Source organism: Hyperolius riggenbachi, chromosome 7 (genome assembly GCF_040937935.1).
Source record: "Hyperolius riggenbachi isolate aHypRig1 chromosome 7, aHypRig1.pri, whole genome shotgun sequence".
In the NCBI taxonomy this organism is placed as follows: Eukaryota; Metazoa; Chordata; class Amphibia; order Anura; family Hyperoliidae; genus Hyperolius; species Hyperolius riggenbachi.
The window spans coordinates 40,736,861-40,759,710 of NC_090652.1; the positions used below are offsets into that span (position 1 = coordinate 40,736,861).

The 22,850-nt window shown below is 43.8% G+C and overlaps 1 protein-coding gene across 2 annotated transcripts in view; it reads left to right on the forward strand.

Moving 5' to 3' along the window:
* LOC137524274 (up-regulator of cell proliferation-like) overlaps window positions 1–21,554 on the forward strand; it is a 42,766-nt gene extending 21,212 nt beyond the window's left edge. The window contains exons 1-2 of one of the 2 annotated variants that reach the window (XM_068243950.1): window positions 8,747–8,859; window positions 16,779–21,554. In XM_068243950.1, coding sequence (XP_068100051.1) covers window positions 16,791–21,497 — 4,707 coding nt within the window. In that variant the 5' untranslated portion in view covers window positions 8,747–8,859; window positions 16,779–16,790 and the 3' untranslated portion in view covers window positions 21,498–21,554. Of the gene's footprint in view, window positions 1–8,746; window positions 8,860–16,778 lie in introns of those variants that run through there. The other variant, XM_068243951.1, reaches the window with a different exon arrangement.
* The last annotated feature ends 1,296 nt before the right edge of the window (window positions 21,555–22,850 follow it).

The window sequence follows — 22,850 nt, forward strand, 5'->3', positions numbered from 1 at the left end:
CCGAGCACTTTAGAAAAGAACATGACCGAGACCCAAGTGGGCTGAATTTTTGTGCAATTGAGAAGATAAACATACCATGGCGAGGGGGAAACAGGATTAGATTAATTTCAAGAAAGGAGACTGAGTGGATCTTCTTGATGGAAACCATGCAACCAAAGGGATTTAATGTGGAAATAGATCTCAACTGTTTTATTGATGACAGCTAAGAGAGGGAAGGAATTTTGCATGTGTGAAATAAAATAATATTATGGCAGTATGGGGTTAGGCCACTAGAGGGAGACAATATGAATATGAATATGTAAATGAATGTACTGATTATAACCTCGTCCTTATGAAGATGTAAAATATGTATATGGAAAGAATGTGGAAATAGAGATCATGGAGATAATTTATATGGAAATAATGTGGGGATAGACAAATTAGAAAGAATGTGTTTATAAAGTAGAGGATTGGGTCTGGTGATATAAATGAAATATGATGTTATGTTGAATACGCTGCTTCTAATGTAAAAGCTTGTGGAGCGGAGGATGCTCCACAAATAATTTGAATGAAAATACGGTGAATTGTAGAGAAGTAACATGGGGTCACGTAGTTTAGTTGGTATAATATGATGTAAGAGGATGTTTAAAATTAGCAAACATGTTAGGGGGATTGAATCCAACACTGATCCTTATAGAAGGTTTTTTAACATGAATAGAATTTGTAATAAAGTTTTAAATAAAGTTTTTTATGTGTACAAAAGCCTCCCGGGCTCCGGAACGCACACTGACACGCAAGGAAGTGAGTTTCAAGTAGAGGGAGGCGTGTAGCGTAATGACGGCATGCGCACTGGCCGGGAAGCGGACGGAGCCTATTGGGAGGCGGGGGTGCGACGTCACAAAGGGGCGTAGCAAGACGCCTTATTACAGCAATCTCCGCATGGTGGCTCCATCCCCTGAATGAGTCATCTTCATGACGAAATCGATAGGGAGGAGCCACATGCGGAAGTAACACGGACAGTGTAGTGGGACGCGGTGGCGTGGTGGAGCGAGCAAGCCCTGGGATACCAGCACACGGCGGCCAGCCCGGGAGGCCGCACGGGGTGGAGCCCGTTCCTAACACTCCACAGGCTTACCAACTACCTGTAACATGTGAGTGGAACCTTTTTTAATAAATACCCTTTTAAGCTAAGATGCCTGCGCAATGATAGCATTTGTTTGCATTGAGGTCACATTCAGGAAGAAAGGAGAGGTGATATCTGGATAGCATCTGACTGCCACAGGGTGTGGGGAGCCTATCAAATACCCCAGAGGCGAGATAAGGCCGATGTCATTGCTGGCCCACCTTATTTGGTGAGTCAGGCCTGTAATGAGTTTGGAAGCAGCTGAGCTCTCCTGCCTGCTGGCACAAGTCCTGTGTCTTCTCTCCATTAGTGCATGTGCGGTCCCGGCCATGTGCCTCCCAGATTGTAGCGGATTGGCCAGGGTGGGCACTGCTGGAGCTTACAGACTACAGGGGGCTGGAAGAAGCCCCAGGTAAGTAAAAATCCGTTTTTCCCATTCATCTCAGGGTTCTGGTTATACTATAAAAACTGAAATTTAGTTATCTACTCTTAGATAAATGGATGACAATGTAAAATAATCCCCCTATTGTAAAAAAAACGACTTTGTATGCTCTTGTAATCAGCAAATATACTGTATTTTTTGGACTATAAGACTCACTTTTTCTCCCCCAAAAGTGGGGAAAAAAGTCACTGCATCTTATAGTCCAAATGCAGGGAGTTCCTGGCTTGTGAACGCCTGCCGATACGAACCTCCAACCCACCGCAATGTCGGGGACTCCCTGTACTGTGCCCATGCAGAGGAGGACACGGGGGACAAACGGAGGACACGGGGACACAAAAGGACATAGAGGGGGACACAAAAGGACATAGAGGGGGACACAAAGGGGCATAGAGGTGGACACAAGGAGGACAGAGGAGGACATAGGGAGACACAAGCGGTATAAGGGGGCATGTGGTGCAAAGGGGACATAATCCACAAGATTCCCCTTCACCATGCATACACCAGGTTTAGTATATATATTTTTCCCCTGGTTTTGTCCTCTAAACCTAGGTGCATCTTATGGTCAGGAGCGTCTTATAGTCTGAAAAATACAGGTAATCGTTGAGCGCCAGGAGAAGCTCGCTGTTCGGCCTCCTCTCTGTGCTCCTCTGCTAAAGAGATGCATTGCTGTGGCAACGGCTGACACATCACTGCAATCTGGACCAAATGTGTGGATTTTCTGTGCACAGTATTCGGCAGAGGAGGTGGGGGAGCATGTGGAAGAAGCTGCCCAGTAGCCACCAGGACATGACCACTTTGATTGTCAATGGTGGAAAGAACACTGGATTAACTACAATCTCAATATCTCATGATGGACTGGAATAGTAGATGGGACACCACGAGAATGGACTAACTGCCAGCTGCAACCTGGACTGGCAGTCAGGGCTCGCCAGGAGCAGACTGTAGAACTGGACTGACAGGCACAGTTAAAGACTGACAGTAGTCAGGACAGTGGTCTGGCTGTCAGACAGATCAGAATGCAGACTAGACTGTGTTCAGTGGACTGAGACAGACTGTGGACTGACTGAGGCAGACAATGGAGAAAACCTGTGGACTGGTAAGGAGAACAACTTGACACGTTGCAGCTATACAAGCGACCAGCACTGAACACTGTTTGCCTGGGAGTGCACATTCCTAGTGAGTGTTTGGGAAGGAAGCCAAGTGACAGCAGTCACACCATGCTGTAAGATGTCTGAGGATGGTCCTAAAGGAAGAGGATGCCGTTGGAACCGGGGAGCCTATTGCTGGATTAGGACGAGTATAATATTGTCCTCCTGTGACGCCACCCACCAATCCAATTATGTGTGGTCCGGTATTAGTCATGGAGAGCAAAGGAAAAGAGGCGCCCAATATATATAACACTTTAAAATCAATAAAATAAAGAAGGTTGAGGTGGCTTACCTCATAGTAGCCAGAGCCGTCTATATGCCAGACTCGGGGCGCCTCTCTAGAGTCTGACATATAGACGGCTCTGGCACTTTTGTTTGGCCTGAGGAAGTGGGCATAGTCCCACGAAACGAATTGCCTGTGCTTAATTATCCATTAAACTTCCTTAATTAAGTGAGTTTGTCATCTATGAGGTAAGCCACCTCAACCTTCTTTATTTTATTGATTTTAAAGTGTTTTATATATATTGGGCGCCTCTTTTCCTTTGCTGTACCCTACTCCCCCCACCTATTCTGGAGGGGGGCCTTGTACACCCAAGTTTTTTGCTAAGAGAGTGGAGTCGGGTGTAAAAGTGCCTAAAGTGGTCGGTTGCCCCCAGCGCAACCCACCTTTGTGAGTATCCTTTTTTCAAAAGTACTTTTGATACTCAATACTTGTGACATACTGCACTATTTGGGCTCCCATTTGTCTTTTTCTTCCAGTACTAGTCATGGAGAGAACCGGAAGACATAACTGTATCACTTTTGTTGTTATGTCTTCGGACACCCACCAATCCCATCTTACTATGCCACAGTTGTCATTCAGGTCTCAACCACTAGGGGCTTCTGAAGGCGATTGCACTGTGAGCAATATAAATATTTAGGAATGGATGATGTACCTATACATGGAACAATCTCAATTGTGTGTACTATCGGTAAAAAGTATTGATTTTGCACTGGAAATGGGGTATTTTGCTGCCACCACTCACCAGATTGAAACAAGGTAGAGAGACCTCGGAACTAGCTGTTCCTAAAAGAAAGAAAAAGGTTATTTGCAACCTAACTAGCAAATCAAACAGTTTATAAAGATAATGTGGTAGTGTGTCTCTTCTGAGGACCGAGTTCAAGTATGTATCAGAAATAATCAGATAACAAGGGCAAAAACTGGAACAATTAAATTGTTAATTTATTAAAAAAAAACTATACACAAGAAAATATAGAGGAAAATGCTGTAAAGTATATCTAGCAGTTGAAAAGAGGATTGGTTGGAGAGAAATAAGCTGAAAAGAGAAAATTATAGAGACTGTCTAAAAAGTTCAAAATACCATCTCTGACTGAGTCCAATGAGTGGTAAAGTCTTTGTTCCGAATAACCCAAAGTATTGCATTTTGGCCAGTGTACGGCTGGCGTGTCGGTAGATGAAATACGACAAACAGATGATGGACTAAGCACATCTGATTTGCATGCTTCTTCAGGGTCTATGGCTAAAAGTATTAGAGGCAGAGGATCAGAAGGATGCCAGGAAACTGGTTTTGTTTAAAAGAAAATAAATATGGCAGCCACCATACCCCTGTTACTTCAGGTGTCCTTTAAACTGAATGCAAACATTTACCTTCACGGCTGCAGCACAGGTGCAGTAGCAGGTTTGGAGTCTATCGGAAAGCCACTGCTGCGCCTGTCGGCTGTATTTATGGGGGCTGCCAGCTCTGGATCCCGGAGGGTGAAGAGGATGAGGGAAGCCTCATTAGGATCCAGAGCCTTCCCTCTCCAGGGGTAAGTAGCCCCCAGGGGCTGGGGTTTTATTTTGTTACAGTTTTATTTTAACATCTATTTGACCACCTCTACCTGTAGTCACCCAGAGTGCCATATATACAGTGCTGCCCTATAGTTATTCATACCCCTGGCAAATTTTGACTTAAAGTTAGTTTTATTCAACTAGCAAGTAATTTTTTGACAGGAAATGACATAGGTGTCTCCTAAAAGAAAAGAAGACTATGTACAAGAGGCATTATTGTGGGAAAAAAATAATTTCTCAACTTACTTACTCATTTACTGTATATCTGAGCAAAAAGTGTCCGGTCCAAAAGTATTCACACGGTTCACAAATTGTCACAGTCTGTGGGAAAATCCAAAGTTCTATACCATTCCAAATAGTCCAAGCTGTTCTAAAGTATCCTATTTACCCTTATTAATTGGTAACAGCTGTTTTAATCCACTCAACAGGTGAAAAACAGCAGCTCTCTGCAGTTGGTTTGTGGACAGTCATGGCTAAGATAAAGGAGCTCAGTGAGGACCTGCAGCTACGCATTGTGGCTGCTCACAAGTCAGGAAAGGGCTACAAGGCCATTTCTAAATGTTTTCAAGTTCCAGTGACTACAGACCGAAGTATTATTAAAAAATACAAGTTGAGGACGTGGTCGGAAGCCAAAAGTGACACCTGTGCTGGCCAGGAGGATAGTGAGAGAGGTGAAAAAGAATCCAAGGATCACCACCAAGGCCATCCTGGTGAATCTGGGCTCTGCTGATGGCAATGTCTTAAGGCAGACAATCCAATGGAAAGTGCATACTACTGGGTTCCATGGATGCAGACCAAGGAGGACACCACTTCTCCAGATAAGGCACACAAAAGCTTGCTTGGCCTTTGCAAATGCTCATCTGGATAAAGAAGATGTCTGGTCTTTTGTGTTATGGTCAGATAAAACAAAAATTGAATTGTTTGGTCACAATGATGTTTCCTTTATTTGGCATAAAAAAGGAGAAGCCTTCAACCCAAAGAACATCATTCCCACTGTCAAACACGGTGGTGGAAATCTAATGCATTGGGGGTGTTTATTCACCCAATTGATCAGGGAACCTAATCACAGTAAACAGCACCATGAAAAAAGAGCAATACATGAGGATTCTCAACAACAACATCAGGCAGTCTGCAGAGAAACTTGGCCTTGGCCACCAGTGGACATTCAGCATGACAATGACCCAAAACACACAGCAAAAGTGGTGATGAAATGATTAGTAGACAACAACATTAATGTTTTGGAGTGACCCAGCCAGAGTACTGGCTTGAATCCAACTGAGAATCTGTGGAAGGAGCTAAAGATCAGAGTGATGACAAGAAGACCCTCCAACCTGAAAGATTCTGAGCTCATTGCTAAAGATGAATGGTTAAAAATACCCATGGAGACATTCAAAAAGCTGATCTGCAATTATAGGAAGCTTTTGAATGCTGTAATAGCCAATAAAGGCTTTTCTATTGATTGTTGAGAAGGATATGAATAATTTTGGATTGGACATTTTTTGCTCAAATGTAAATAGTAACATTTTCCACAATAATGCCTCTTGTACATCATCTTATTATCTTTTGAGAGACACCTATGTTATTTCCCATCAAAAAATGAATTGCTGGTTGAATAAAAGTATTTTTGAGGGTGGGTGCACACATAACGGGAAAGGTCATATTTTCTGTCATGTGCGTTTTTTAGTGTGTGCGGTTTTAGTGTGGGTTTTTTTTGTGTTTGCATTTTTTCCACATATGTGTTTTCTAGTGTTTTGCGTGCATTGTTACGCGTTTGCGGTTTGCATATACAAAACGCAAATGCGTTTTTCAATTGCGTTTTATGCTAATCACTAGGAAGACAACAGAAAGCAGAAATACATCAGAAAACAATACAAAAAAAAACACATATTAAAATGCATGAAAAGCGAATACAAAACATTGACTGTAACGATCTGCTAGTGTATGAGGGCACTAGCAGACAGACAAACAAGAGAAATGTTACAAACAGTGACAGTAGAAGGCGATCCTGTCACTGGTACAGATATAAGAATGGTCAACAGGCAGGGTCGGTAACAGATCTGACATATAAGGTACAAAATCGGCAGGCAATAACAATGTGATTATACAGGCCGAGGTGGGCAACAGATCAGATTGGCAGAGGTACAGAATCAGCAGGCAAGAGCAAAGTGAGTATTCAGGCGGAGGTTGGCAACAGATCAGATTGGCAGAGGTACAGAATCAGTAGGCAAGAGCAAAGTGAGTATTCAGGCGGAGGTTGGCAACAGATCAGATTGGCAGAGGTACAGAATCGTAAGGCAGAGAGTAGTCAGAGAAACAGGCAAAAGGTCAAACACAGAATAAAAATCAACAATAATATATATTTATTCCTGAGCTAGTGTGAAATCCTCGGGGTCCTGCCGGTTCAAAGCACACAGGGATCTGACTAAGGTCTGAAGCCTTCACTGCGAAGTGTTAGCTAGAGCAGACAGTGAGCAAGTGTCAGCACAGCTCTTAAATAGCCCAGGTAAGCAGGCAACCACGCCCCTAAGCCGCTTGGCCAAACAGGAACCGGAGGTGGAGCCATGCGTGTTAGCTGACAGATGATCAGCTGACACGCTTCCTTAGAGCATAAGAGTGGCATCGCCGACAGCCAGGGTCGGCCCTAGACTTTTTGCCGCCTGAGGCAAGTTTTGAAAAAATTATTGCTGCCCCCCTCCCTCCCCGAGCTGGAGGGGTAGCGGGCAGGACGGGGGTATTGGGCCTAGCGGCAGGGAGGCTCCCTCGCCTGGGTCCCCCGTCCTCCGCTCCCCTCCAGCCTTAAATAGATCAGAAGCGCTACTCGTAAGAGGCAGTGGGCGGGGAGGAGTCACCTCTTCCTCGCTCGATCCAGCGTGCGCTCCACTGACGTCACTTCCTGCAACGCCATCCACTTACAATACAGTGGGCGGCGTTGCAGGAAGTGACGTCAGTGGAGCGCACGCTGGATCGAGGAAGAGGTGAGTCCTCCCCGCCCACTGCCTCTTACGAGTAGCGCTTCTGATCTATTTAAGGCTGGAGGGGAGCGGAGGACGGGGGACCCAGGCGAGGGAGGGGGGGAGTCCGACCCCCCTCCCCGCCGCTAGGCCCAATACCCCCTCCTGCCCGCTACCCCTCCAGCTCGGCGGCTGGCTCCCCGCACCCACCGACGCGCGGATGCCGCCCCTAGAAATGTGCCGCCTGAGGCAAAGGTTTCACCCCGCCTCATGAGCGGGCCGGCCCTGCCGACAGCGCATGTGTCCACCCTCATTTGCCATCTGAGAATCATGCGGCCGGATCTCCGCATGAACGCTGCTGACACCATCCCTGACAATGGGCTCTATTCACAAAAAGCCAAAATTTCCACAACATTTTACCGCTAAATTTCCGCAAGCGGTAAACTCCGCATTTTTTACACATTCACTAATATTTTCCGCATGTTTTCCGCATGCGGGAAAAAAGATGTGGAAACAGCCATTATTCATGCGGGAATCATGCGGTAAAAAGGTTGCATGAAAAAGTGTTTAAAAAAAAAATTAAAATCCAGCAAGCCTCCAGACTTCATTAAAGTCAATGGGATGCGGAATATATCACCTACTACTTGTAGGTGATAAAAAATCGTTAAATAACGACGAAATCATGCGCCTGAACATTTGAGAATTGATTTTTTTATTGCGGAAAATACCGACTTTTGCGGAATCCCACATTTTTACCGCACTTTTTCCGCATGCGGAAAAAACATGCGGAACATTTTGAGAATGTCAACTTGACGGTGTTTTGGTCGCAAACTTCCCGCATGTACTTTATGGCATGCGGGAAGTCTTTGAGAATAGAGCCCAATGCGGGCAGCCGCACCGGAAGTCCCAGATGTGCTGCCAACGGATGAAGCCGCGAGTGAACTGGTAAGTGCAGATTTACTGACATTGACTTTCATTATGTGCGTTTTTGATGCGTTTTTGCAACAAAACCTGCGTTTTTAAAAATGCATGTTTCTTATATGCGTTTTTTTCATGCGGCCCATAGACTTCCATTAGCAGCACGTTTTCCGTAACGTTAACATTTCTGCTAAGTGTGCACCGAGCCTAAGTCAAAATTTGCAAGAGATATGAATAATTATGGGCAGCAATGTAAATCCATCAGCAGATGGCGCCTGTGTCCCCAGCTGAACAGAAAGTGAAAGCTACTCTGCAGTCTTCTTGTACTTTCACTTTGATTCAGAAGTTGGAAGACACAACTTATGTCGGCTTGTTATAGACAGTGAATTCTGAGGGATTTGTCTTGGAGAGTGAGCTGGGAGCGGCCGCCTCAGTTTGACCATACAGGACAGGCGTACAGAAGCCAGGTAAGCAGAATCTGCAAGGAGATCCCACACAGCAGATATTAGGCAGCCTGTGTGAGTTCAGCAATTCTGCCTCTTGCTGCTTTTCTATGGGGTGGGGCAGCTGCAGCAACTCCTGACTGAGGAGAGCTTACAGTATATTTCCTTTCAGTTGTGTTCACACTCAGTAGCTTCTTTTCCTGTATGTGTCTATGTCGAGATACTGTCATCCATGGTTTTGTACAATCTGCAATGCTTACATATGTTATATCAATTGTCAACAAAGGTTCCTTCACACGTCATAGAATAGTTCTATTTCCAATGCAGAAAAATTTTATTTACAGGTCGATTGCGCCCCGCCCGTCCCCCCCAATCACACCTGTATCCTCTTTAGGAAGCAAAACTACTGTTTCCCCACCTAATATACAGGAAAGGCATTTGGCGCTAATCTACTTTAGGGGACCCAGCAGGAAAACTCATAGGGAACAGTTCTCCGATCACAGTACCCTCTTACAGCACAAAGCATTGGGATTGGCCGAATAGTGTGGGCGTAGTTTACTACAACCTATTAACCTCCTTGGCGGTAACCCCGTGTGTGACACGGGGTAAGCCGCCGGAGGGTGCCGCTCAGGCCCTGCTGGGCCGATTTACTTCATTTTTTTTTTGCTGGACGCAGCTAGCACTTTGCTAGCTGCGCCAGCACCCCGATCGCCGCCGCCGCGCGCCCGATCGCCGCTATCCGGTGCGGGTGGATCGGGTCTCCCAATGACGTCCCGACGTCGCTGACGTCGGTGACGTCATTCTGCCCCGTCGCCATGGCGACGGGGGAAGCCCTCCAGGAAATCCCGTTCTTTGAACGGGATTTCCTGATCGCCTATCGCCGGAGGCGATCGGCGGGGCTGGGGGGATGCCGCTGAGCAGCGGCTATCATGTAGCGAGCCCTCGGCTCGCTACATGATTTAAAAAAAAAATAATTAAAAAAAAACTGCTGCGCTGCCCCCTGGCGGTATTTTTCATACCGCCAAGGGGGTTAAAGGACTTACGAGGCCAAATTATTAAAAAAAAAAGGTAAAAAAGTACCTGCATCTCTTTAAAAGACACGGAGGACGCCATCCGCGCCCTCCGTGTCATTCCGCCGGGTCTCCGCCGCTCAATAGACCCCCCGGCCTGGGACCCGGCGGAATGACGCGGATGGCGTCCTCCGTGTCTTTTAAAGAGATGCAGGTACTTCACTGTTTTTAACTTTTTTTTTTAATAATTTGGCCTCGTAAGTCCTTTAAAAGCCTATCAGTTCGAGAGGGTACCATCCACCCACCCAATCATGCCAGTGGAATTTCCCTATGAGGTTTCCTGCTGGGGCCCAGGCATTTTACCTTCTGAAAAAGTGGTTGCCTGGTGCTAAATTGCTTGTTTAGCCTAAGCCAGATCACTCATTAGGTGACTAGGGACCTTAGAGCTGTCCAAGCGCTTGGTTGGCCCCTCCTCTAATGCTGCCTCCCACACCGCCTTACCAATAAGGCCAGGTGCCATGCAGGGGAAGGTGTTTTTTCCACTTTGCATAATGTTTGGCCCACTCTGGACCATCAGAGAAGTTATATTGGAGTGTAAGCCCTAGATCATCAGGGAAGCCATATGGGAAGGAGGAAAGCACTAGATACAAGCAGAGGGAAAGGGGCCACTAGACACCAGGGAACTGAATAGGGGAGGAAGGGGGGCTACTAGACACCAGGAAACTGTATAGGGGAGGGAAGACCACTAAACAACAGATAATTTTATAGATGAGGGAAGCAGGGGGGCATTAGACACCAGGGAACTGTTTAGGGGATGGAGGCCGATATTAGACACCTGGGAACTTTATAAGGGAGAGAAGTGACCAGTAGACATTGAGGTTGGCCCACGACTTGGTCCCAGAGCTTAATTTCGGCCCACTTTGTAATTGAGTTTGACACCCCTGATATAAAGGGTGATTAGTGATGAGAGGAAGAATGGCCAGTAGTAAAAAATATTTATTTTGGTCGTTCATTTTTCATCATGGCCTGCCTAGAGTTGTGGATGAAGGAGAGGGAGGGGAAGTCGTTTGCCAAAATGAAGAAGGCGTGACTGCTCCATGAAAAGAAACACAGGGACAACAGGAGCCCAATTAGAGCAATATGTCACCAAATTGAAAAATGTATAGGAAAAGAATGGTGATACACCGTTAGGTTGCAAAGGGAGCAGCCAATCACTTGAGTCTGGTTTCACACTGCAAACTGACAGTGCGGCAGCCGTCTGCTGCATCTGGCCAAGCAGGAAGTGACGCGTGGTCACTTCCTGCTTCGGGGTATGCAGAGGTGCAAGAAGTATATTGTAAAACTTTCTTGCGCGCTGCAAAGTCACGTCGGAAAATGTTAAAAAATCCCTGCGTCGCCATAGACTAATATGATTTCCGGGCTGACGCAGATCACCACAGAAGCCGCATGGTAATGTATTTCTGGACCAGGGTCAGATCGAGGACTTCTGGCGGACCGCACCGCGACGCAGGTAATATGAACTACCCCATAGGTTTGCACTGGAGTGCTCTAGAAGTGTGTCAATTTGATGCACTGTACCGTCCCCGTGTGAAAGGGCCCTGAAGCAGGTGGAGAGTCACACTTGGGTGTCCAGAGTGGGCAGGACACGGTCGCTATCTTACAAAAAACAAACGTGTACTGGGTGGCAAAACCCCCTGGGACCAATAGCACTCCTGCAAGAGAGGATGAGAAGCACAGGGGGAAGGGGGGGGGGGGGGGGTTGTAAGAGGCACCCAAAGGTATGTAACTAAAATGAAAAAGGGGAGGTGGCTTACCTCAATAAGGACAACTTCATGTAACAATGGAATTTATTATGCACTGGCAATGTGACAACGGGTCTAAACCCACTTCCTAAGGCCAATTGTAGTGCCTATAATCGTTAAAGAGACACTGAAGCGAAAAAAACAAACGTATGATATAATGAATTGGTTGTGTAGCATGGATAATTGCTAGAACATTAGTAGTAAAGAAAATATTCACCTATTTAGTGTTTTTAGAACATTGCATCATTCTCTATTTGCAGTTTACACACTACTCAGCATTCTAAATAATTTTACAGAGCAGGCCAGTGAACTATTGAACTGTCCTCTGCAGAGAAAAATAAAATACAGTGACTGACAGTTGAGACAATAAGCTTCAGAAGACAGAGCTCTCTGCGACTTTGAAAGTCAGGGTGCTCAATGGCTCTTTTGCATAGATAACAACTGGAGTTTCTTAACTCTTCCTGTACTGGAAACAATATTAGACTTATGCTGGGAATACACAGTTGTTTTTGGAGGCAGATAGATGGTTAGATAGATAATGTCCGATCTCCCGTTTTGCTGCTCGATTCCTGATAGAAGTAAATGGAAAAATATAAGAAAAATGAGCAGAAGATAAGACAACCGACTGCAGAATCGAGAGGCAAAAACGATCGAGCGGAGAATTGAGCGGTAGAAATGAACCGTGTATGCCCAGCATTATGTCTCTGTTCCTAATCTTTTATTTCTAGATGTACTACACATACAGCCAGGATCTTCTCAAAAAATTAGCATATTGTGATAAAGTTCATTATTTTCTGTAATGTACTGATAAACATTAGACTTTCATATATTTTAGATTCAAATACACACAACTGAAGTAGTTCAAGCCTTTTATTGTTTTAATATTGATGATTTTGGCATACAGCTCATGAAAACCCAAAATTCCTATCTCAAAAAATTAGCATATTTCATCCGACCAATAAAAGAAAAGTGTTTTTAAAACAAAAAAAGTCAACCTTCAAATAATTATGTTCAGTTATGCGCTCAATAGTTGGTCAGGAATCCTTTTGCAGAAATGACTGCTTCAAGGCATGGAGGCAATCAGCCTGTGGCACTGCTCAGGTGTTATGGAGGCCCAGGATGCTTCGATAGCGGCCTTAAGCTCATCCAGAGTGTTGGGTCTTGCGTCTCTCAACTTTCTCTTCACAATATCCCACAGATTCTCTATGGGGTTCAGGTCAGGAGAGTTGGCAGGCCAATTGTGCACAGTAATACCATGGTCAGTAAACCATTTACCAGGGGTTTTGGCACTGTGAGCAGGTGCCAGGTCGTGCTGAAAAATGAAATCTTCATCTCCATAAAGCTGGGCCTGAGCCTCCATAACACCTGAGCAGCGCCACAGGCTGATTGCCTCCATGCCACGCCGCATTGAAGCAGTCATTTCTGCAAAAGGATTCCCTACCAAGTATTGAGTGCATAACTGAACATAATTATTTGAAGGTTGACTTTTTTTGTTTTAAAAACACTTTTCTTTTATTGGTCGGATGAAATATGCTAATTTTTTGAGATAGGAAATTTGGGTTTTCATGAGCTGTATGCCAAAATCATCAATATTAAAACAATAAAAGGCTTGAACTACTTCAGTTGTGTGTATTTGAATCTAAAATATATGAAAGTCTCATGTTTATCAGTACATTACAGAAAATAATGAACTTTATCACAATATGCAAATTTTTTTAGAAGATCCTGTACAAATCATTATATCATAATTTTTTTTTCCGCTTAGGTTTTTATTTAAAGATGTATTTTCTCTCAAATGTATGTAATATTTCAGAGTAAAATATAGAGTAAATATATTTTTTAGAAAGCTGCACAAATATATTTTATTTTTACATTTATGTAAGTTTTTTTTAATGTGTACGAGCCTTTTCAGATGTGTTTTTACTGGCATATGTGCAATTGTTTCGCTATGTTTAATTTATTTATTTTCCTAGTGAAGTGTTTTTGTTCATGAAGTCATTATTATTTAGTATTTATATAGCGCTAACATATTCCGAAGCGCTGTACAGAGTATATTTTCTTAAAGGTTACCCGAAGTGACATGCGACATGATGAGATAGACATGGGTATGTACAGTGCCTAGCACACAAATAACTATGCTGTGTTCCTTTTTTCTTTCTCTGCCTGAAAGAGTTAAATATCAGGTATGTAAGTGGCTGACTCAGTCCTGACTACAGGAAGTGACTACAGTGTGACCCTCCATGATAAGAAATTCCAACTATAAAACACTTTCCTAGCAGAAAATGGCTTCTGAGAGCAAGAAAGAGATAAAAAGGGGAATTTCTTATCAGTGAGGATCACACTGTAGTCACTTCCTGTCTGAGTCAGGACTGAGTCAGCCACTTACATACCTGATATTTAACTCTTTCAGGCAGAGAAAGGAAAAAAAGGAACACAGCATAGTTATTTGTGTGCTAGGCACTGTACATACACATATCTATCTCATCATGTCACATGTCACTTCGGTTATCCTTTAACTGTCCCTCAGAGGGGTTCACAATCTAATCTCTACCATAGTTATATGTCTATGTATGTATCATGCAGTTAGGGCCAATTTAGAGGGAAGCCAATTAACTTATCTGTATGTTTTTGAGATGTGGGAGGAAACTGGAGTGCCCGGAGGAAACCCGCACAGACACGGGAAAACCATACAAACGTTGTGCAGATAGTGCCCTGGCCATGATTCAAACAGGGAACCCAGCGCTGCAAGGCGAGAGTGCTATCCACTACGCCACCGTGCTGCCTGGTGGCATGGTGGCATAGTGGTAGAATTCCTAGCTGTTATAATCTATACAATGTACATGTCTTAGATATCTACAGTAAACCCCCCATTATCCAGAAGATCCAACCAGAAAAAAACACGGGGCTTACAGGATGCATACAGCAACTTTTACTCTTCTTTATACAGCAATATACCTGTGTTGCATTAATTAAAGGGGCACTATGGCGAAAAATTGTAAAATGTAAAATATGTGCAAACATATACAAATAAGAAGTATGTATTCCCTTTTAACCACTTAAGGACTGCAGTCATAAAACCCCTTAAAGGGAAGGTTCAGGGTGAGGTAAAAAAAAAATCAAAATAAAAATCCACTTACCTGGGGCTTCCTCCAGCCCGTGGCAGGCAGGAGGTGCCCTCGGCGCCGTTCCGCAGGCTCCCGGTGGTCCCCGGTGGCCGACCCGACCTGGCCAGGCCGGCGGCCAGGTCGGGCTTCTTCTGCGCTCCATTGTGCATTTCATGCCAGCGCGCTGACGTCATCGGACGTCCTCCGGGCTGTACTGCGCAGGCTCAGAACTACTGAGCCTGCGCAGTACAACCTGGAGGACGTCCGATGATGTCAGCGCGCTGGCGTGAAACGCACATAGGAGCGCAGAAGAAGCCTGGCCGCCGGCCTGGTCAGGTCGGGTCAGCCACTGGAGACCACCAGGAGCCTGCGGAGCGGCGCCGAGGGCACCTCCTGCCTGCCACGGGCTGGAGGAAGCCCTAGGTAAGTGGATTTTTATTTTGATTTTTTTTTTACCTCACCCTGAACCTTCCAGAACAAGCGACACCCATGCTAACCTAGAAATAAAAAACACATATATAAGTAGATAAATACTACTTCTACTTACATAACAGATGTATTGTGCTATCCACATAATGATTCCTGTGAATTTTATAAAGGAAAAGCAGAAAATCCTATTCTAGGCAGTGACCATCTTGCTAAGCTAATGCTGACATCATATCCTCCCTGACTCTTGTTTTCCCCCCTCCCTTCTCTTGCTCATTGTATATTCATTAGCTGCCCTCCTCCCAGAGTCTTCAGACACTCCGGTTTGTAGAAGGTAAAAGAAGAAAAAAACTTGCGCTCAAACAAAATAGCACTGGCCCTTTAAAAATCCACACGGCGCTGCTCTCTTGGACTGGTTGGTGCCAGTAACTGTCAAAAACAAGAGGGTAGGGAAAGAAACAGAGAGCGCTCCGTAGTGCATTAACTGGGGTATGCTATTAGGCAAATAAACTTAATACACTCACATTTAGTAGTAGAATCTAATGCGACCCACTTGGGCACAAGGGGCAGATTAGGGTCTGATCTGATGGGTAGCAGTGACAGGTGGTAACAGGGGGTGATTGATGGGTGATTGATGGGTGATTAGTGGGTGTTTAGAGGAGAGAACAGATGTAAACAATGCACTTGGGAGGTGATCTGATGGCGGGTCTGCAGGCGATCTGAGAGTGTGGGCAGGTTAGGGTCTGTTCCGATTGGTAGCAGTGACAGGTGGTGACAGGGGGTGATTGATTTGAGATTGACAGGTGATTGACAGGTGATTATAGGGGAGGATAGATGTATACAGTACACAAAAGGGTGGGGGGTTCTGGGGAGGGGGGGGGTCTGGGGAGGATCTGAGGGTGTGGGGGGTGATCAGGACAGTTAAGGGGTTAATCTAAAAAATAGCGTTGACAGATAGTGACGGAGTGATTGATGGGTGATTAGGGGGGTGATTGGGTGCAAACAGGGGTCTGAGGGGGTGGGCAGGGGGGGGGTCTGAGGGGTGCTGTGGGCGATCAGAGGGCGGGGGGGCAGATCAGTATGTTCGGGTGCAGACTAGGGTGGCTGCAGCCTGCCCTGGTGGTTCCTCGATCACTGGGACCACCAGCGCTGGAGGCAGCCTGTATAATACGCTTTGTATACATTACAAAACGTATTATACGCCTTAGATGCGGCTATCCAGGGGTTAACAACCCACCGGCGCTTCCGATTGTCCGGCGGGTTGACGTCGCGGGTGGACGGAGCCTATTTCCGGCGAATGCACGTGCATCACAGCACGTGATCCCCGGCACGGAAGAGTCCCAGGACCCGACGCCAATTGGCGTTACGTGGTCCTGGGCATGCCACCTTGCCGCCGCCAATCTACAGTGGGCGGTCGGGAAGTGGTTAAGGCCCTTAGAACCCGAAATAATCATACCACCAGGATGTTAAGTAAATATGCTCAGAATATTGAATTGGACATCTTGTGTGTAGTTCTGAATGAAATCAGTGATAAATATGTTCGATGTAATTCCATTTTTATAACTTTGGAACTAATTATTTTCCTTTTTGTTTTTCCGAAGCTTACAAAAGCAATGGACGAGCTCCTGGAAGAGCTTCAACTGAAGAAGTACAAAGACTCAAAACTGAGCCTCAGAGAAGTTCTGTGCATCCGAAAAGAAGATGAAGACAGATTTTCATCACGAATGGCACCATCATGGAGTTTTTTGAGGAAACTCATAGCATTGGACGGAACTGCACGAAGCACAAGCCAGGATGAGCTTGAAGATGTTAGTCCAGGGTTCGCCACTGAGGAAGGTTCTCTTGAGGTGTTTGAAATGGCATCTAGACCTGTATCCCATTCAGTCCATCCTTCGGATGTTCTCTGCGCTGTCATGCATTGTTCAGACGGCTTTCTACAGCAAGAGATTGTGACCAAATTGGCCATGTGCCAGTTTGCTGTCCCTCTGCTGCTCCCTGCTGGTGATGGTTTTCATTACACTTTGATGTTATGGGCCATGAAAGATATCGTAAAAAGATGGAGACCGCCTTCTTTACTAAGTTCCAGAGGATTTAAAGAAGAAAACATAACTAATATCTCTTTGCCAATCTTCACTTTTGTGAGACTAGGCAGCTGCAGCCTATCAAAATCTAAAGTACTCAATAAAACACTGAGCCTCTCTCACGCTCATCATGACTTCTTCGTATACCGAGACATGGAATGCGGTTACTCTCCCAGAACGATCTCTGAAGGTTTGCTAGAAATGTCATGGTACTTTCCAGGAGGTAACGGGAATGCAAGCATCTTTAAGGAGCCCATAGCCGTCTTAAATCTGCATGGAGACCTCAGTTCCAATGACAAACAATTCAGCTTTATAACAAAGGTATCTTCTGCTGTGTTCATTTTTATGGAAGATATCCAGTTGAAGCATTGCAACTTCTTAGAAGGCTTTACCGAAGATAGACCGAATTACTTCTTTATTATTTGTCCACCCAAAGGCCAGGCTGTCAGTGAAAAAGTTAAAGAGAACCTAAAAAAGCTTTCTGTATCCCTAGGCTTGAAGAATAACAACTTCTTAGTGAAAGATACATCGATGAATGAGGCTGAAATTGTAAAGCAGATACAAATTATTATGAGAAAATTGACAGAGAATCCTCTTAAAAACAGAAAACTTGAAGACCTTACGCGTGATGCCGACTTATTTGAAATTCAGGTAGATGAAAAAACAATGGAATGCCAGAAAGGTAAAAAGCTTGCTGAGAAAATATGCTCAACAATTACAGACGTACCAATGTATAAAAGAAAAAATTTGTTTCTGCAAGGACCAATCTGGAAGCAAATTACTAAAAATGAAAAAGAATTGTGCAGGATGAAGAAATACCATGACGCTGATGTGGAAGCCTACAAGTCACAGCTTATAAACCAAAACCTAGATTTACGCAAACAGCAGTGCCAGCAGGAGTTGCAAGATGATATGAAGACATTTTTGAAAGCTCTAACCGAACTTTCTCCAACAGAAAAACTATATTTTTTAAAATGGATGAAGTTCTTTCTTGACAATACTGCTCGATCCAGTTTATTAGACTTGCAAGAGGGGTACATAAGATATTCCACTAATGTAGCAGAACTGCAACAAATTGACCTTGAGATGTCAGAAAGCTCACTTGGAATTGAAAACTTTTTGCGAGAACTAGGACAAATGCATGAGGCTAAACTGATCATTCCAAACCGTGAAGACTTCAAAGCCGAATGTAAAAAACTCTCAGGAATAGCAGCCGATCTTCTTCTTCAAGGGTTTCCAGTGGAGCTAATAGATGGAGATACTGCCAGCATTCCGTGGCAGTGGATTACAGATGTCTTCCATCAGGTGGACACCAAAACAGGAGGACACTGCACGATGAGGGTAATTACTGTTCTTGGAGTACAGAGTACAGGGAAATCCACCCTTCTGAATACAATGTTCGGTTTGCACTTTCCAGTGGCTTGTGGGCGTTGTACCCGAGGAGCTTTCATGACCCTCCTTAACGTTAACAAAGACTTCAGTCAGGAGCTGGGCTGTGACTTCATTTTGCTAATTGACACTGAAGGACTTAAGGCTCCTGAACTGGCAAGCTCGGAGGACAGTTACAAACGTGACAATGAACTGGCAACCATGGTTGTTGGGTTAAGCGATATAACCATAGTTAACATGGCCATGGAAAACTCAGCAGAAATGAAGGATATCTTACAGATTGTAATTCATGCTTTTCTTCGGATGAAAGAAGTAGGGAAGAAACCCAACTGCCAATTTGTACATCAGAATGTAAGCGATGTGTCTGCCCATGTTATGAATATAAGACACAGGAAAAAACTGTTGGAGAATCTGAATGAAATGACGAAAGCTGCTGCAAAAATGGAAAAACTAGAGGGGATCACATCGTTTAATGATGTCATGGATTATGACCTCAATGAGCACACTCATTACATTCCCGGTCTGTGGTACGGTGTCCCACCAATGGCACCAATAAACACTGGATACAGTGAAGGTATCCTTTCCCTGAAAAGGGATTTACTTAAGTTCATGAAAGAGAAGCTTCAAAAGCCACAGACTATCCCAACATTCCTCACATGGCTTCAAAGTTTGTGGAATGCAGTCAAGCATGAAAAATTCATCTTCAGCTTTAGAAACAGCTTGGTGGCTGATGCCTATGATCACTTCTGTATGAAATACTCAGAACTTGAATGGAACTTTCGCAGACAGATGTATAACTGGATGACGGAGTCTTTGAATTCTATCAGGAATCAGCGAGAAAGGGTAATAGTCGATGATTTGCAGATCAGATTGAATGTTTCTATGCCTAAACTACTTGATGAAGAGGAAACACACATGAAGGATTCACTGAATACATACGTGGAAAAAGAACTGGAGAATGCACATCTGGTAAAAAAGTACCTGGAAAACTTTTTGAACAGTGTAAAAAGTCTTAGGGGGGAAATTTATGAGGAGCTGAATAGAAGACTCTGGGAAGCGGTTTATATCCAGAAGACTAAATGTGACATACAAAATCTTAAGGATGGTTATAGTGCAAAGATGGAAGCTAAAGTTAATTCTCTTCTAAGATCATTCAAGAATAAAGAGGAGAAGATCAACGAGAGAGAACTAGAAACACAATTTGAAGCCATGTGGACAGACACAGTGAAAAGCTTTCTGATCAATCGCATACCAAAACATGATGTTGACCAGCAGATGCTCCAGCAGTTGAGGAGGGAGATGCAAAACAAGGCTGGGAAAATTAATGAACAACTGATAGACACTGATAAGCTTTCTAAATTTTCAGAGGCTTCTTTCGTGATGAAAGATGAACATGTTGATCTTCAGTGGTACAGAAAATTTGAAGACATGTTCTGTCACAATGTCTTAGGGAAACAAAAATTTTACCAGGATGACTATCACTTCAAAACACAGAAAGTAGCTGAAAACCTTTTAGATCAGTGCACTCAGTACATAGAACAAAAAGTTTCTACAAGAGAAAATTATCATGAAACATTTTGTCAAGAACTGCTAAACATGGTCAATGTTAAACTTCAAGAGAAAGCGGTGGCTAAGCTGCACACCACTGACCAGTTTGAGCTTGACCTTAAGCTCCTCATCCTAGGCAGAGCAGCTCCAAAGTTTCAGAAAATGCATGATGAATTTGTTCAACTTAATGACCCATTTTCCTGTCTTGAAGCGGCCAAACATCAATATCTTTCAATTTTCAAAAATGTTTTCCAAAACAAAGATGAATGCAGGAGTAGGGCGCACCGATTTTGTCAGCTATGCTTGAAGCCAGCCATAGAGGACTATGTAAATAATCACCTTGGGAAAGAGATAATCAACGACCTACTGAATGGAGAAGACAATGCTAAATACATGAGTCGGACATTCTTCCAGCACCGTGTGCTCAGCAAACTGATCGAAGACAATAAGTTTGACAAATACGTTGAATACATTAATAATTATGAGCGGTTTGTTAAGAAAAGCATTTTGGAGTTTATTAAAGAAAAATATGGAAAGCCAAGAAGTTTGGCAAATTTACAATTAAGCATTGTTTTTTCAATCATTCATAAACTGAAACAAATTTTGCAAGAACCGCAGATCAAGGAAAGTAAGAACGTGTCAGCTTTTCTTTCAAACATCCAAAAGATATTAGAGAAAGATTTGGTGATGTCACAGGACAATATTAATCTGATAGTTTTCCAAAATTCTTCACCTGTCAGTCAGTTTTCTGCCGATGTTGAATCCTACCTTCCAGAAATGGGAGACAGCCTCATAACAGAAATGGGATCTTCAAGTATTGAGTCTGTTCTAGCAAAAGTGACCCTTAAACCTGAGGAGGAATTGTTTAAGAAGGTGATTGGATGCGGAAAACAATGTCCATTCTGTAAAGTTCCATGTGAGGCTGGATGTGTTGACCACACTGAGCACTTTGCCACAGTCCACCGACCTAAGGGTTTGGGTAGATACCGATTCATTGATTCCAATGTCCTGTGCTCTGCACTTTGTTCTACAGATGTGGTCACAGAGAGGTCCTTCCGAAATTTGGACACAGATTGGAAACCTCATCCTTACAAAGAGTACCAAACCTTTTATCCCGACTGGAGAATCCAGCCAGATCCAGCTATCTCTGCTTCTGATTACTGGAAATTCATCTTCAAGGAGTTTAACAAACAGTTTGCAAAGGAATACAATGCTAAACCTGCCAACCTTCCGAAAGAATGGCATGACATAACCAAAGATCAAGCCATCAAGAGCTTGCACGAATCCTATTATTTGGAATAAGATTGTGCTTCACTTCTATACCCTTTATTACGCTAACCAACATTTTTTTTATGGTGAAAGTCTTTTGCATTTATTGTAAATTCAGAAGTTCTTAAAAATTATTGGCATAGGTATGTTTTTGCCATTTAACTGGGCAGAGGATAAAGCAAAAAATATATCTTTACTTCCTTACATCTTTTTGATCTTTAGTGTCCAAAACCCTTCAATCTAAACTAACCCTAACTTTACCCTCAGCCCTATCTCTAAACCTAATCTTACCTTTCTCCTATACCATTCCTACCTTAATGCTAGGTACACACCATACAATTTTGTGTTAGATAGATGGTTTAATAGATAATTTTCATCATGTCCAATATTATTTTCAATCATTTTTCTGGTCGATTTATCATAGAAGTGAATGGAAATTGATAAGGAAGGATAAGAGAATCGAGCGGGAAATCGAGCGGGAAAAATGAATCGAAAATCGATCGAACAGAAAATTAACCGAAAAAACGCATTGTGTATACCTAGCATTATCCTCTTTGAAAGTTCTAATGTTAACCTTGTACCTAACCTTAATTTTTGTCAAATACCTAAAATAAGGTAGTGTCCATTGAATAAAATGTGCTGTAGCTATTTTATCCCTGTACATTCTTATTCAGTTCTAACAAGGTAAAGGAGTAATAAGTACTGGTAATCAATTTACTTTAGGCAGCATCACTCCTACAGAGAAACTTTTTCAGTTCTTATGAGGTCAATCCAGTTAATCCACATACTTCAGCCAACAGTCTAGCTTATTGACATTCATTATGCAGATATTAATTGTTTAAAGCAATATTTAAGTAATAAAATAATGATTTAAACTTACCTGGGGCTTCTTGCAGCCCCCTGGAGTCCTCCTGTGCCCCCGACATCCTCCTGATCCCTTCCGGCCAGCATTGGTGACCCCGCTAAGCCGGGCCATTGCCGCAAGTCGCCGGCTACTGTGCATGTGCAGCCCTGAGCTGCTTGCAACAGACCAGCTTAGCGGGGGTCGCCGCTGCTGGCCGGAGGGGATCAGGAGGACGTTGTAGGCACAGGAGGACTCCAAGGGGCTGCAAGAAGGCCCAGGTAAGTTCAAATAATTTTTTTTTCAACTTACAGTGGCTTGCAAAAGTATTCGGCCCCCTTGAAGTTTTCTACATTTTGTCACATTACTGCCACAGGCATGAACCAATTTTATTGGAATTCCCCGTGAGAGACCAATACAAAGTGGGGTACTTGTGAGAAGTGGAACGAAAATCATACATGATTCCAAACATTTTTTACAAATCAATAACTGCAAAGTGGGGTGTGCGTAACTATTCACTTGACTGAGTCAATACTTTGTAGAAC